The sequence below is a fragment of the Ranitomeya imitator genome, chromosome 7 (genome assembly GCF_032444005.1).
Source record: "Ranitomeya imitator isolate aRanImi1 chromosome 7, aRanImi1.pri, whole genome shotgun sequence".
Classification (NCBI taxonomy): domain Eukaryota; kingdom Metazoa; phylum Chordata; class Amphibia; order Anura; family Dendrobatidae; genus Ranitomeya; species Ranitomeya imitator.
Genome location: NC_091288.1, coordinates 133463599 through 133480268, shown reverse-complemented (window position 1 = coordinate 133480268; position 16670 = coordinate 133463599). Strand labels below are relative to the sequence as shown.

Genomic DNA, 16670 nt, shown 5'->3' with positions numbered 1-16670 from the left:
TAAAGAGATGAAGTGCGCCATTTTGGAAAATCTATCCACCACCACTAAAATTACAGTGCAATTAGAAGACTTCGTTAAATCGGTGATTAAATCCATTGCTATTTGACTCCAGGGAGCCGAAGGCACAGGAAGTGGATGCAGAGATCCCAAAGGAAGCTGTCGAGGAACTTTGTTTCTAGCAAACGATGAACAGGAAGCAACAAAATCCAGGACATCTTGGCGAAGCAAAGGCCACCAATAATGGCGAGAAATCGGGGAGAGAGTCTTCTTGCCTTCAACGTGTCCTGCGAACCGGGAGGAATGGCCCCAACGTAGAACTTTCATCTTGTCACGATTTGACACGAAGGTTTTTCCTGGGGAGAAGTGATCACTTTCAGGGGAGCAAATGAAACAATCTTAGCAGGATCAAGAATAGTCACTGGTCTCTCCTCTTCATCTAGAGGTTGAAAATATCTTGACAGAGCATCAGCTTTAATGTTCTTATTCCCAGGTCGGAAATGTAACTCGAAGTCGAAAAGTCCGAAAAACAAGGACCATCTGGCTTGTCGAGGGTTTAGCCTTTGGGCGGACTGGACATAGGACAGATTCTTGTGATCTGTAAAAATAATGAAAGGGTGTGCAGCCCCTTCAAGGAGGTACCACCACTCCAAGGCCAATTTTATGGCCAATAATTCCTTGTCACCGATGGAATAGTTACACTCAAAAGGAGAGTAAGCCTTAGAGAAGAACCCACAGGAGCCTAATCGACCCGAGTTAAATCTCTGTAAAAGTACCGCTTTAGCTCCAATGGAGGATGTATCCACTTAAAAAATAAACGGTCTGTTGGTATCCGGACGATGGAGCGCCGGTGCTGAAGCAAACTCCTGCTTCAGGGTTCGGTAAGGCAGCTTCAGCCTCTGGAAGCTGGAGTCTACTCCCTTGCGGACCAGAGCAGAAAATGGTTTAGTCAAAGAGGAGAAATGAGGGATAAATTGTCTATAGTAGTTGGTGATGCCAAGAAATCGCTGAATAGCCTTTACTCCCGAAGGACATGGCCAATTTAGAATGGCTGACACTTTTTCAGGATCCAGCTTCAGGCCATCCTCAAAGATAATATAACCCAGGAAGGGTACGGAAGACTGTTCAAATACACATTTCTCAATCTTTGCGAAGAGATGGTTCTTCCTTAAACGTAGTAAGACCTGGCGAACGTCACGTCGATGAGTAGATGAATTAGGGGAGAAGATGAGCATGTCATCCAGGTAGACCACGACACTAGTTATAGAGACAGTCACAAAAAATATAATTGACAAACTCTTGGAATACAGCGGGGGCATTACAATGTCCAAATGGCATAACCAAATACTCATAGTGACCATCTCGAGTGTTAAATGCGGTCTTCCACTCATCCCCGGATTCGAACCAAGTTGTAGGCTCCCCGAAGGTCAAGTTTGGTAAAAGTTTGTGCTCCCCTCAAGCGATCAAAGAGCTCAGAAATAAGAGGCAAAGGGTATTTATTCTTCACAGTAATGTTGTTTAAACCTCTGTAATCAATACATGGACGGAGAATACCATCCTTTTTCACAAAAAAGAAACATGCCCCAGCTGGAGATGAAGATTTTCGAATTAAGCCTCTGGCAAGGTTCTCCCGAACATAATCTGACATAGCTTGCGTCTCTGCAGGGGAGAGAGGATAGATTCTTCCTCTAGGAGGAGTGGTACCAGCAACAAGGTCTATAGGACAGTCGTAGGGACGATGTGACGGAAGAGTCTCCGCCTCCTTTTTGTCAAAAACATCTGCGAAGGAAGAATAAACAGAAGGCAACCCGGAAGAAATGGGGGTGGAACAAGGGACACCCACAGGACGCTTCGGCAGCAGACGAGTCCGACAGGAATCTCCCCAACAAAGAATGTTGCCCCTATGCCAATCTAAGAGGGGTTCGTGGACCCGCAGCCATGGAAGACCGAGAAGAATAGGGTGAGAGATGTTGGCTAAAACAAAAAACAAAATTTTCTCCCTATGAAGAGCCCCTACCTGAAGCTCTACTAATTATGTAACTTGAGTGATAGTCTCTTGCAGAGGTCTCCCATCTACGGAAGCGAGAAAAAGGATTCTCTAAAAACCTGACAGGGACAGAAGACTTGATAACCTCCTCCAACCTAATAAAATTTCCTGCTGCACTTGAGTCCACATAATCCTCTAGAGAAAAACGCTTATCATGAATATGCAACAAAACAGGTAGAGTGAGGGGTTGAGAGGTTTCACATGCACCTAGGGAGCCCTTGCTTACCAGACCTAGGTGGAGGAGTTTTCCGGACGATCTGGGTAGGCTCGGAGAAGATGAGAGGAGCTTCCACAGTAAAAACAGAGACCTTGGGTGCGTCTCTCCCTCCGACGTTGCTCTGAGAGTTTTAAACGATCCACTTGCATCGGCTCTAGGGCAGAAACCGAAGCTGAGACTCCAGGATGTGGACTATTAGGTCTACGAGAAGGTATAGAAGAACGAGGAAATTTTTTCTCCCGAGCTCGCTCCTGAAAGCGAAGATCTATGCGGGTAGCCAAGGTAATTAAATCCTCCAAATTAGTTGGAGTATCCCGGCCGGCTTGTTCATCTTTGATACGGCTAGATAGGCCCTGCCAGAAATCCCCCACTAACTCCTCATTATTCCAACCCAAGTCAGAAGATAAGGTCCGAAACTAGATGGCATATTGCCCAACAGATAAAGGCCCATGCAATACATTGAACAAAGCCTCAGTGGTTGAGGCCAAGCGACCCGGATTGTCGAAAACCCGACGAAACGTCTCCAAAAATGGTGTGAGTTGAAGAACTACTGGATCATCCCGCTCCCAAAGAGGATTAACCCATACTAGAGAATCACTCTCCAAATGCGAAACAATAAAAGCCACCTTGGCCCGATTCATAGGATATTGCAAAGGAAGGAGCTCGAAATGAAGACAGCACTGATTAAGAAATCATCGACATAGTTTGGGATCTCCATTAAAACAAGGAGGTTTGGCCAAACGGGGAGAGGGATGAGGAGCTAGAGCTGGAACGGATGCGGCAGACTGAAGGGAAAGAAGACGGCTATCAACAGAAGCCATATATCCCAAGATATGGGACTGAGCATCACTCTGCTGTGCCAGTTCTTGCTGCAAAGTGGCTAGCTGAGAGGCATTCCCCAGATCCGAGGACTGGAGAGCAGAGAGACGGGAGTCCATAGACTTCATAAAAGACATCATCCAAGAATGGTTCTCCCGCAGGAAAACAAGTTCTTTTTGAGTGGCAGCAGCTCCAGCGGGATCCATGGCCCTTGCGTACTGTGAGAACTTGGAGAGTGGACCCTCTGGGTCACGGCTTCAGAGCCCCCGAGGGCGAGCGTACCAGATGGTGCCACCCCCTGTACAGGGAGTGTTAGGGACAGGCCCAAGGAGGGTGAAGCTGCAACTGCCAGAGCCAAAGGGACAACTGAAGGCTGAGCAAAGGGAGAACAGAACCACAGAAGAGACTAAGAGCGGTGGAGACACGGGATGGACAGAGGCTGCAAGGACAAAGTACTGACCGGTTTCATGGTAAGACACGTTTAACAAGGAAAGACTGGAACACAGGACTGGAAGGTACAGCAGGAACGCTGGACTGGAAGGTATGGCAGGAAAACTGGACTGGTAGGTACGGCAGGAACAGAGGACTGGAAGGTACAGCAGGAACACTGGACTGGTAGGTACGGCAGGAACACTGGATGGATAGGTACAGCAAACAGACATATCTGAGTCAGACCGGAGCCAAGGAACCTAAGGAGACGCAGGCTAGAAGCCAGCGAACGCAATAGACGCAAAGGCGTCTAAGAAGGGCAGCCGCTGGGAAGAAGTACCCGACAGGTGCCGCCATATTGGAGGTCGGAGCCATCGGGTCACGACCTCCCAGAAGCCTCAGCGATGAAAGAAGCTCATCTGTGCATGCGCGGACCGCTGAAGGGACGAGCGCCGGAGAAGCCAGAAGAAGAAGAGCAGGAAGCATTAGGAGCGCACCAGCCGGACAGGTAAGTATGAGGTAGCGGCGTAACAGCAAGTACCGAGCAGTGGCGAGCATGCTCACTCATCTCTAATGTTCACTAAAGTGGTTTAGTAGTATGACAGTTTTATAGGTCTGTTCGTTCCAGATGAGGTAATAACATATTTGTGTAATTTTATATTTTATATCTTTTCTTCATAGAAATATTGATTCATGGGTACTAAACATTACCGTTCAAAAGTTTAGGGTCACCCAGACAATTTTGTGTTTTCCTCAAAAACTTTTATTAATCAAATGAGTTGCCAAATGAATTGAAGATCTAGTCCAGACATTGACAAGGTTCGAAAAAAAGATTTTTATTTGAAATAATAATTTTCTTCTTCAAACTTTGCTTTCATCAAAGAATGCTCCCTTTGCAGCAATTACAGCATTGCAGTCCTTTGGCATTCTAGCAGTTAATTTGCTGAGGTAATCTGGAGAAATTTTACGCCATGCTTCCAGAAGCCCCTCCCACAGGCTGGTTTGGTTTGATGGGCACTTTATGTGTACCATACGGTAAAGCTGCTCCCACACCATCTCAGTGGGGTTGAGATCTGGTGACTGCGTTGGCCACGTCATTACAGATAGAATACCAGCTACCTGCTTCTTCCCCAAAGTAGTTCTTGCATAAGTTAAAGGTGTGCTTTGGGTCATTGTCCTGTTGTAGGATGAAATTGGCTGCCATCAAGCGCTGTTCACAGGGTATGGCATGGCATTGCAAAATGGAGTGATAGCCTTCCTTATTCAAAATCCCTTTTACTTTGTACAAATCTCCCACTTAACCAGCACCAAAGCAACCCCAGACCATCACATTACCTCCACCATGCTTGACAGATGGTGTCAGGCACTCTTCCAGCACCTTTTCAGTTCTGTGTCTCACAAATGTTCTTCTGTGTGATCCAAACACCTCAAACTTGGATTAGTCTGTCCATAACACTTTTTTCCAATCTTCCTCTGTCCAATGTTTGTGTTCTTTTGCCCATATTAATCTTTTCCTTTTATTTGCCAGTCTCAATTATGGCTTTTTCTTTGCCACTCTGCCCTGAAGGCCAGCATCCCTGATTCGCCTCTTCACTATAGACTTTGACACTGACGTTTTGCTTGTACTACAGGTCCTTCTCAAAAAATTAGCATATAGTGTTAAATGTCATTATTTACCATAATGTAATGATTACAATTAAACTTTCATATATTATAGATTCATTATCCACCAACTGAAATTTGTCAGGTCTTTTATTGTTTTAATACTGATGATTTTGGCATACAACTCCTGATAACCCAAAAAACCTGTCTCAATAAATTAGCATATCAAGAAAAGGTTCTCTAAACGACCTATTACCCTAATCTTCTGAATCAACTAATTAACTCTAAACACATGCAAAAAATACCTGAGGCTTATATAAACTCCCTGCCGGGTTCATTACTCAAAACCCCCATCATGGGTAAGACTAGCGACCTGACAGATGTCAAGAAGGCCATCATTGACACCCTCAAGCAAGAGGGTAAGACCCAGAAAGAAATTTCTCAACAAATAGGCTGTTCCCAGAGTGCTGTATCAAGGCACCTCAATGGTAAGTCTGTTGGAAGGAAACAATGTGGCAGAAAACGCTGTACAACGAGAAGAGGAGACCGGACCCTGAGGAAGATTGTGGAGAAGGACCGATTCCAGACCTTGGGGAACCTGAGGAAGCAGTGGACTGAGTCTGGTGTGGAAACATCCAGAGCCACCGTGCACAGGCGTGTGCAGGAAATGGGCTACAGGTGCCGCATTCCCCAGGTAAAGCCACTTTTGAACCATAAACAGCGGCAGAAGCGCCTGACCTGGGCTACAGAGAAGCAGCACTGGACTGTTGCTAAGTGGTCCCAAGTACTTTTTTCTGATGAAAGCAAATTTTGCATGTCATTCGGAAATCAAGGTGCCAGAGTCTGGAGGAAGACTGGGGAGAAGGAAATGCCAAAATGCCTGAAGTCCAGTGTCAAGTACCCACAGTCAGTGATGGTGTGGGGTGCCATGTCAGCTGCTGGTGTTGGTCCACTGTGTTTCATCAAGGGCAGGGTCAGTGCTTTATGGTGATGAAGATTTCATTTTTTCAGCACGACCTGGCACCTGCTCACAGTGCCAAAACCACTGGTAAATGGTTTACTGACCATGGTATTACTGTGCTCAATTGGCCTGCCAACTCTCCTGACCTGAACCCCATAGAGAATCTGTGGGATATTGTGAAGAGAAAGTTGAGAGACGCAAGACCCAACACTCTGGTTGAGCTTAAGGCCGCTATTGAAGCATCCTGGGCCTCCATAACATCTCAGCAGTGTCACAGGCTGATTGCCTCCATGCCACGCCGCATTGAAGCAGTCATTTCTGCCAAAGGATTCCCGACCAAGTATTGAGTGCATAACTGAACATTATTATTTGATGGTTTTTTTGTTTGTTATTAAAAAACACTTTTATTTGATTGGATGGGTGAAATATGCTAATTTATTGAGACAGGTTTTTTTGGGTTATCAGGAGTTGTATGCCAAAATCATCAGTATTAAAACAATAAAAGACCTGACAAATTTCAGTTGGTGGATAATGAATCTATAATATATGAAAGTTTAATTGTAATCATTACATTATGGTAAATAATGAAATTTAACACTATATGCTAATTTTTTTAGAAGGACCTTTATTTAATGAAGCTGCCAGTTGAGGACCTGTGAGGCTTTTATTTCTCAAACTACAGACTCTAATGTACTTATCTTGTTACTCAGTTGTGCTGCGGGGCCTCCCCCTTCTTTTTCTACTCTGGTTAGAGCCTGTTTTTGCTCTCCTCTGAAGGGAGTAGTACACACTGTTGTAGGAAATCTTCAGTTTCTTGGCAATTTCTCGCATGGAATAGCCTTCATTTCTAACAACAAGAATAGACTGTCGAGTTTAACATGAAAGTTTTTCTGGCCATTTTGAGAGTTTAACCCCTTCATGACCAGGGGATTTTTCGTTTTTCCGTGTTCGTTTTTCGCTCCCCTCCTTCCCAGAGTCATAACTTTTTTATTTTTCCGTCAATTTGGCCATGTGAGGGCTTATTTTTTGCGGGACGAGTTGTACTTTTGAACGACATCATTGGTTTTAGCATGTCGTGTACTAGAAAACGGGAATAAAATTCCAAGTGCGGTGAAATTGCAAAAAAAGTGCAATCCCACACTGTTTTTTTGTTTGGCTTTTTTGCTAGGTTCACTAAATGCTAAAAATGACCTGACATTATGATTCTCCAGGTCAGTACGAGTTCATAGACACCTAACATGACTAGGTTATTTTTTATCTAAGTAGTGAAAAAAAATTCCAAACTTTGCTAAAAAAAAAAAAAAAAGTGCGCCATTTTCCGATACTCGTAGCGTCTCCATTTTTCATGATCTGGGGTCGGTTGAGGGCTTGTTTTTTGCGTGCCGAGATGACGTTTTTAATGATAGCATTTCGGTGCAGATACGTTCTTTTGATCGCCCGTTATTGCATTTTAATGCAATGTCGCGGCGACAAAAAAAACGTAATTCTGGCGTTTTGAATTTTTTTCCCGCTACGCTGTTTAGCGATCAGGTTAATACTTTTTTTTAATTGATAGATCGGGCGATTCGGAGCGCGGCGATACCAAATATGCGTAGATTTGATATTTTTTTTATTGATTTATTTTGATTGGGGCGAAAGGGGGGTGATTTAAACTTTTATGTTTTTTTTATTTTTTTAACATTTTTTAAACTTTTTTTTTTAACTTTTACCATGCTTCAATATCCTCCATTGGAGGCTAGAAGCAGGCACCGCACGATCGGCTCTGCTACATAGCAGCGATCTGCTGATCACTGCTATGTAGCAGAATTGCAGGTGTGCTGTGAGCGCCGACCACAGGGTGGCGCTCACAGCCACCGGTCATCAGTAACCATAGAGGTCTCTAGGACCTCTATGGTTACAATATACAAGCATCGCCGACCCCCGATCATGTGACGGGGGTCGGCGATGATGTCATTTCCGGCCGCCCGGCCGGAAGTGGTAGTTAAATGCCGCTGTCTGCGTTTGACAGCGGCATTTAACTAGTTAATAGGTGCGGGCAGATCGCGATTCTGCCCGCGCCTATTACGTGCACATGTCAGCTGTTCAAAACAGCTGACATGTCCCGGCTTTGATGCGGGCTCACCGCGGAGCCCTGCATTAAAGCAGGGGAGCCGGCGTCGGACGGTATAGTACGTCCGATGCCGGTAAGGGGTTAATGGAACCAACAAATGTAATGCTCCAGATTCTTAACTAGCTCAAAGGAAGGTCAGGTTTATAGGTTCTCTAATCAGCCAAACTGTTTTCAGCTATGCTAACATACTTGCACAAGGGTTTTCAAGGGTATTCTAACCATCCATTAGCTTTCTTACACAGTTCGCAAACACAGAGTACCATAAGAACACTGGAGTGATGGTTGTTGGAAATGGGCCTCTATACACCTATGAAGATAACTGCATTACAAACCAAACCTTTTCAGCTACAATAGTCATTTACCACATTAACAATGTATAGAGTGTATTTATGAATCAATTAATGTTAGCTTCATTTGAAAAAACTGTGCTTTTCTTTAAAAAGTAAGGAAATACATTTCTAAGTGACCCTAAACTTTTGAATGGTAGTGTAATAAATAAATATATATATATATATATATATATATATATATATATATATATATATATATATAATTTTACAATTTTGATTAAACTTTTTTTTAAACTTGACCCACTATGAGACTCTCATTTTTTGCAGGTTGATCGCTTGTTCAGCCTTGAGATGCAGTAGCATCCCTATGCTTTGCAAACTGTCAGCTCTTCACTGACAGGCAAACTTGATCATCCAGCAACTTTGCTAGCTCTGGTGACTCGGATGTCGTCATGGCGACAGTGAAACTCTGTCCACAGCAAAGTCACTCAGGAGGGGTGCACACATTTGGGTCGCAACCTCGTGATGCAGGGCATTCTAGCACTTTGTGACATCGGTGGAGGCTGCAGCCTGGTTAACGCTGTGCCAAGTGAGTGGTCAGCGATAGCGCCACTCACAGGCAGAGATGACAACAAGAGGTATTTAGAAAAATACTTCTATACAAGCTTTAAATAAGTGGAGGAATTTTAGAATGCAGTGGACAATCTCTTTAATATGACGTTCAATATGATGTAAATAACGTTCTTCTAATCACTGGGATATGTTGAAGTGTTTCACAGTTATTACCGCATAAAATGACACTGGTCAGAATTGGAAAACTTGGCCTTGTCATGAAGGTGAAAGTAGGCATGAAGGGTTAAAAAAAAAACCCAGTAATGTATGCAAGCACTTTGTGTTCATTGTACTCATTGTTTTTCTTCTTATACAGTTTTGACTGGTTCAGAGATACCTGGCATAGCTTATTGCTTCCTCATCTTGATTCATCAGAGCTACATTTGATGAACCTGCTGTTCCCACTGGGATCTTTATTCCTCTTCATGTTTGGGACTGGAATAGCGTATTGGACCGGAATATTGTTCAAGTCAACAATTGTCATACTGTCATCCACACTGAACGCTTTCAAAAGGTTTGATAAAAGTTTGCTCATTTGTTTATATGGCATAACTATTCAAGATCTTGTTATTCTATCAGTAACATTTTTCTCTTTTATTCATTATCTTCTTATTTAAAGAGTGTACTGTATGATGAGAAAAACATAAAAAGTGACAATTGTTGAGATAATGACTTTTCTTAAATTAGTAAATCCTATTACAGGGATTCACGTTTAATTTTATTTTACCAGTGAATGCAGAATATTGTGCAACGCTCTCCTATAGTAGAGACAAACTGTAAGGCCAGCGTCACTCTTAACGTCGGGAAATACGGTCCTTTTTTACAGGTGTAATACGCAGAAAAGTTCCTGAACAGAGATCCGTATTCAACGCAAGGATGCAATTTTTTTTTCTCATAAAATTATACGTGTGGCATCCGTACGGCGATATTTTCTCGCCGGCTTAAATGGACATATAATGGATCCATGAGCTCAAATATTCGTGAAAACATATATACAGTTATATATATATATATATATATATATATATATATATATATATATATATACATACATATACAGTGGGGCAAAAAAGTATTTAGTCAGTCAGCAATAGTGCAAGTTCCACCACTTAAAAAGATGAGAGGCGTCTGTAATTTACATCATAGGTAGACCTCAACTATGGGAGACAAACTGAGAAAAAAAAATCCAGAAAATCACATTGTCTGTTTTTTTTAACAATTTATTTGCATATTATGGTGGAAAATAAGTATTTGGTCAGAAACAAACAATCAAGATTTCTGGCTCTCACAGACCTGTATCTTCTTCTTTAAGAGTCTCCTCTTGCCTCCACTCATTACCTGTAGTAATGGCACCTGTTTAAACTTGTTATCAGTATAAAAAGACACCTGTGCACACCCTCAAACAGTCTGACTCCAAACTCCACTATGGTGAAGACCAAAGAGCTGTCAAAGGACACCAGAAACAAAATTGTAGCCCTGCACCAGGCTGGGAAGACTGAATCTGCAATAGCCAACCAGCTTGGAGTGAAGAAATCAACAGTGGGAGCAATAATTAGAAAATGGAAGACATACAAGACCACTGATAATCTCCCTCGATCTGGGGCTCCACGCAAAATCCCACCCCGTGGGGTCAGAATGATCACAAGAACGGTGAGCAAAAATCCCAGAACCACGCGAGGGGACCTAGTGAATGAACTGCAGAGAGCTGGGACCAATGTAACAAGGCCTACCATAAGTAACACACTACGCCACCATGGACTCAGATCCTGCAGTGCCAGACGTGTCCCACTGCTTAAGCCAGTACATGTCCGGGCCCGTCTGAAGTTTGCTAGAGAGCATTTGGATGATCCAGAGGAGTTTTGGGAGAATGTCCTATGGTCTGATGAAACCAAACTGGAACTGTTTGGTAGAAACACAACTTGTCGTGTTTGGAGGAAAAAGAATACTGAGTTGCATCCATCAAACATCATACCTACTGTAAAGCATGGTGGTGGAAACATCATGCTTTGGGGCTGTTTCTCTGCAAAGGGGCCAGGACGACTGATCCGGGTACATGAAAGAATGAATGGGGCCATGTATCGTGAGATTTTGAGTGCAAACCTCCTTCCATCAGCAAGGGCATTGAAGATGAAACGTGGCTGGGTCTTTCAACATGACAATGATCCAAAGCACACTGCCAGGGCAACGAAGGAGTGGCTTCGTAAGAAGCATTTCAAGGTCCTGGAGTGGCCTAGCCAGTCTCCAGATCTCAACCCTATAGAAAACTTTTGGAGGGAGTTGAAAGTTGCCAAGCGAAAAGCCAAAAACATCACTGCTCTAGAGAGGAGATCTGCATGGAGGAATGGGCCGACATACCAACAACAGTGTGTGGCAACCTTGTGAAGACTTACAGAAACCGTTTGACCTCTGTCATTGCCAACAAAGGATATATTACAAAGTATTGAGATGAAATTTTGTTTCTGACCAAATACTTATTTTCCACCATAATATGCAAATAAAATGTTAAAAAAACAGACAATGTGATTTTCTGGATTTTTTTTTCTCAGTTTGTCTCCCATAGTTGAGGTCTACCTATGATGTAAATTACAGACGCCTCTCATCTTTTTAAGTGGTGGAACTTGCACTATTGCTGACTGACTAAATACTTTTTTGCCCCACTGTATCTATAATATAACGGTGGGAGCGTCACTCTGTCCGAAGCCTTTATAGACTGCGCAAGCGCAGCGCACCGCACCTGCGCATTCTGGACCAGAGTGACGCCGAACTTAATTATCCCCCCATAATATACCGGCCGTGGGGGCTCCACCCCCCTCCCACCCCCTGTGCGCACCCCCCTACCACCTCCTGTGCGCCCCCCGCGTGCCCCAGCTCCTCCCCGCCCCCCAGCTGTGATTAAAATACTCACCTAGCTTCCGGATCCCTCGCCGCAGCGTCCTCTTCTGGCCGCAGCCTCTCCTGTATGCGGTCACGTGGGGCCGCCGATTAAAATCATGAATATGCGGCTCCGCCTCCTGGATCTGCATTTTAAACGCTAATATTCATATGTTCCCTGCAGCAAACGCTGCTGCAGGGAACATATGAATTGCGGCTTCAGCACCAGTGGGGGGGACAGCGCTTAATGTAGCGCTGTCTCCTGCACGGCACACGGACTGCACACGGACAATGTGGGAGGGGGGGGACCTGGATCTGCATTTTAAACGCTAATATTCATATGTTCCCTGCAGCAAACGCTGCTGCAGGGAACATATGAATCGCGGCTTCAGCACCAGTGGGGGGGACAGCGCTTAATGTTTTACACGTCCAGCACAGCCGCCCCCAGCACAGCCACAGCCACACACAGCCGCCCCAGCACAGCCACGCACAGCCGCCCCAGCACAGCCACAGCCACGCACAGCCGCCCCCAGCACAGCCGCCCCCAGCACAGCCGCCCCCAGCACAGGCACGCACAGCCGCCCCAGCACAGCCACCCCAGCACAGCCGCCCCAGCACAGCCACGCACAGCCGCCCCAGCACAGCCACACACAGCCACCCCCAGCACAGCCACGCACAGTCGCCCCCAGCACAGCCACAGCCACGCACAGCCGCCCCAGCACAGCCACGCACAGCCGCCCCAGCACAGCCACGCACAGCCGCCCCCAGCACAGCCACGCACAGCCACCCCAGCACAGCCACAGCCACGCACATCCGCCCCCAGCACAGCCACAGCCACGCACAGCCGCCCCCAGCACAGCCACAGCCGCCCCAGCACAGCCGCCCCAGCACAGCCACACACAGCCACCCCAGCACAGCCACGCACAGCCGCCCCCAGCACAGCCGCCCCAGCACAGCCACGCACAGCCACCCCAGCACAGCCGCCTCCAGCACATCCGCCCCAGCACAGCCACGCAAAGCCACAGCCACGCACAGCCGCCCCCAGCACAGCCGCCCCCAGCACAGCCGCCACAGCCACGCACAGCCGCCCCCAGCACAGCCACGCACAGCCGCCCCAGCACAGCCGTGCACAGCCACCCCAGCACAGCCACGCACAGCCACCCCAGCACAGCCATGCACAGCCGCCCCCAGCACAGCCACAGCCACGCACAGCCACCCCAGCACAGCCACGCACAGCCGCCTCCAGCACAGCCACGCACAGCCGCCCCCAGCACAGCCACAGCCACGCACAGCCGCCCCAGCACAGCCACGCACAGCCGCCCCAGCACAGCCACGCACAGCCGCACCAGCACAGCCGCCCCCAGCACAGCCGCCCCCAGCACAGCCACGCAAAGCCGCCCCAGCACAGTCGCACAGCCACCCCAGCACAGCCACGCACAGCCGCCTCCAGCACAGCCGCCCCAGCACAGCCACAGCCACGCACAGCCGCCCCCAGCACAGCCGCCCCCAGCACAGCAGCCACGCACAGCCGCCCCAGCACAGCCACGCACAGCCGCCCCAGCACAGCCACCCCAGCACAGCCACACACAGCCGCCCCCAGCACAGCCACGCACAGCCACAGCCACGCACAGCCGCCCCAGCACAGCCACGCACAGCCGCCCCCAGCACAGCCACCCCCAGCACAGCCGCCTCCAGCACAGCCACGCACAGCTGCCCCCAGCACAGCCACAGCCACGCACAGCCACGCACAGCCACAGCCACGCACAGCCGCCCCAGCACAGCCACGCACAGCCGCCCCCAGCACAGCCACGCACAGCCACCCCCAGCACAGCCACGCACAGCCGCCTCCAGCACAGCCACGCACAGCCGCCCCCAGCACAGCCACCCCCAGCACAGCCACGCACAGCCGCCTCCAGCACAGCCACAGCCACGCACAGCCGCCCCTAGCACAGCCACGCACAGCCGCCCCAGCACAGCCACAGCCACGCACAGCCGCCCCCAGCACAGCCACGCACAGCCGCCCCCAGCACAGCCACAGCCACGCACAGCCGCCCCCAGCACATCCACGCACAGCCGCCCCCAGCACAGCCACGCACAGCCGCCCCCAGCACAGCCACGCACAGCCGCCCTCAGCACAGCCACGCACAGCCGCCCCCAGCACAGCCACAGCCACGCACAGCTGCCCCCAGCACATCCACGCACAGCCGTCCTCAGCACAGCCACGCACAGCCGCCCCCAGCACAGCCACGCACAGCCGCCCCAGCACAGCCACGCACAGCCGCCCCCAGCACAGCCACGCACAGCCGCCCCAGCACAGCCACAGCCACGCACAGCCACGCACAGCCGCCCCAGCACAGCCACGCACAGCCGCCCCAGCACAGCCACGCACAGCCGCACCAGCACAGCCACCCCAGCACAGCCGCCCCCAGCACAGCCACGCACAGCCACCCCCAGCACAGCCACGCACAGCCGCCCCCAGCACAGCCACCCCCAGCACAGCCGCCTCCAGCACAGCCACGCACAGCCGCCCCCAGCACAGCCACGCACAGCCGCCCCCAGCACAGCCACCCCCAGCACAGCCACGCACAGCCGCCCCCAGCACAGCCGCCTCCAGCACAGCCACAGCCACGCACAGCCGCCCCTAGCACAGCCACGCACAGCCGCCCCAGCACAGCCACAGCCACGCACAGCCGCCCCCAGCACAGCCACGCACAGCCGCCCCCAGCACAGCCACGCACAGCCGCCCCCAGCACAGCCACAGCCACGCACAGCCGCCCCCAGCACATCCACGCACAGCCGCCCCCAGCACATCCACGCACAGCCGCCCCCAGCACAGCCACGCACAGCCGCCCTCAGCACAGCCACGCACAGCCACCCCCAGCACAGCCACAGCCACGCACAGCCGCCCCCAGCACATCCACGCACAGCCGCCCCCAGCACATCCACGCACAGCCGCCCACAGCACAGCCACGCACAGCCGTCCTCAGCACAGCCACGCACAGCCGCCCCCAGCACAGCCACGCACAGCCGCCCCAGCACAGCCACGCACAGCCGCCCCCAGCACAGCCACGCACAGCCGCCCCCAGCACAGCCACGCACAGCCGCCCCCAGCACAGCCACTCACAGCCGCCCCCAGCACAGCCACGCACAGCCGCCCCCAGCACAGCTGCCCCCAGCACAGCTGCTCCCAGCACAGCGACAGCCACCCCCTAGCACAGCCACGCACAGCCGCCCCCCAGCACAGCCACGCACAGCCGCCCCCAGCACAGCCACGCACAGCTGCCCCCAGCACAGCCGCCCCCAGCACAGCCACGCACAGCCGCCCCCAGTACAGCCACGCATAGCCGCCCCCACCACGCACAGCCGCCCCCAGCACAGCCACGCACAGCCGCCCCCAGCACAGCCCAGCCACGCACAGCCGCCCCCCAGCACAGCCGCCCCCAGCACAGCCACACACAGCAGCCCCCAGCACAGCCACGCACAGCTGCCCCCAGCACAGCCACACACAGCGCCCCCAGCACAGCCACGCACAGCCGCCCCCAGCACAGCCACCCGCACTCGGTCAGTAGAGCCAGAGAGAGAAAGATGGGAGCAACATATGGCAGAATGGAAACAGGAACAGGCAGAATGGGTGCAGCACATTACAACAGAATGGGGGCACAGGATGGCAACAGCACATGACAGAATGGTTGCGCACGATGGGAGCAGCACATGACAGAATGGGGGTGCACGATGGGAGCAGCATATGACAGAATGGGGGCGCACACATGACAGGATGGGGGTGCAGGATGGGAGCACATGACAGGATGGGGGTGCAGGATGGGAGCACATGACAGGATGGGGACGCAGGATGGGAGCATATGACAGGATGGGGACGCAGGATGGAGCAGCACATGACAGAATGGGGGCGCAGGATGGGAGCAGCACATGACAGAATGGGGGTGCAGGATGGGAACAGCCCATGACAGAATGGAGGCGCAGGATGGGAGCAGCACATGACAGAATGGGGGTTCAGGATGGGAACAGCACATGACAGGACGGGGGCGCAGGATGGAGCAGCTCATTACAGGATGGGGAGGCAGGATGGAGCAGCACATGACAGGATGGGGACGCAGGATGGGAGCAGCACATGTCAGGATGGGGACGCAGGATGGTGCAGCACATGACAGGATGGAGACCATATACTAATATAAATGCTCGCCACCCGGGTGTAGAACAGGTTCAATAGCTAGTGTATATATATATATATCAGTGAGACACATACATCTTATATATAATTGTCTAAGGGGTACTTCCGTCTGTCTGTCTGTCCTTCTGTCACGGTTATTCATTCGCTGATTGGTCTCGGCAGCTGCCTGTCATGGCTGCCGCGACCAATCAGCGACGGGCACAGTCCGGAAGAAAATGGCCGCTCCTTGCTCCCTGCAGTCAATGCCTGTCGCCCGCATACTCCCCTCCGGTCACCGCTAACACAGGGTTAATGCCGGCGGTAACGGACCGCGTTATGCTGCGGGTAACGCACTCTGTTACCGCCGCTATTAACCCTGTGTGTCAAAAAAATAAGCAAAAATAGTGGAGGCCAACCACAATATTTATACAAGCCAAGGGTGCCCAAAAATATATATGTAAATAGCAAAATACGGGGACCTAAAACATAACATTTATTATACTAATTAAAATGACATAACCCAACATACATAGACAAACATGTAAAA

At 50.1% G+C, this 16670-nt stretch overlaps 1 protein-coding gene across 1 annotated transcript in view; it reads left to right on the top strand.

The window, feature by feature from the left end:
- Nucleotides 1-16670, top strand: part of PGAP1 (post-GPI attachment to proteins inositol deacylase 1) — a 1319879-nt gene that overhangs the window by 922156 nt on the left and 381053 nt on the right. The window contains exon 22 of the mRNA XM_069733825.1: nucleotides 9401-9598. Coding sequence (XP_069589926.1) covers nucleotides 9401-9598 — 198 coding nt within the window. The remainder of the gene's footprint in view (nucleotides 1-9400; nucleotides 9599-16670) is intronic.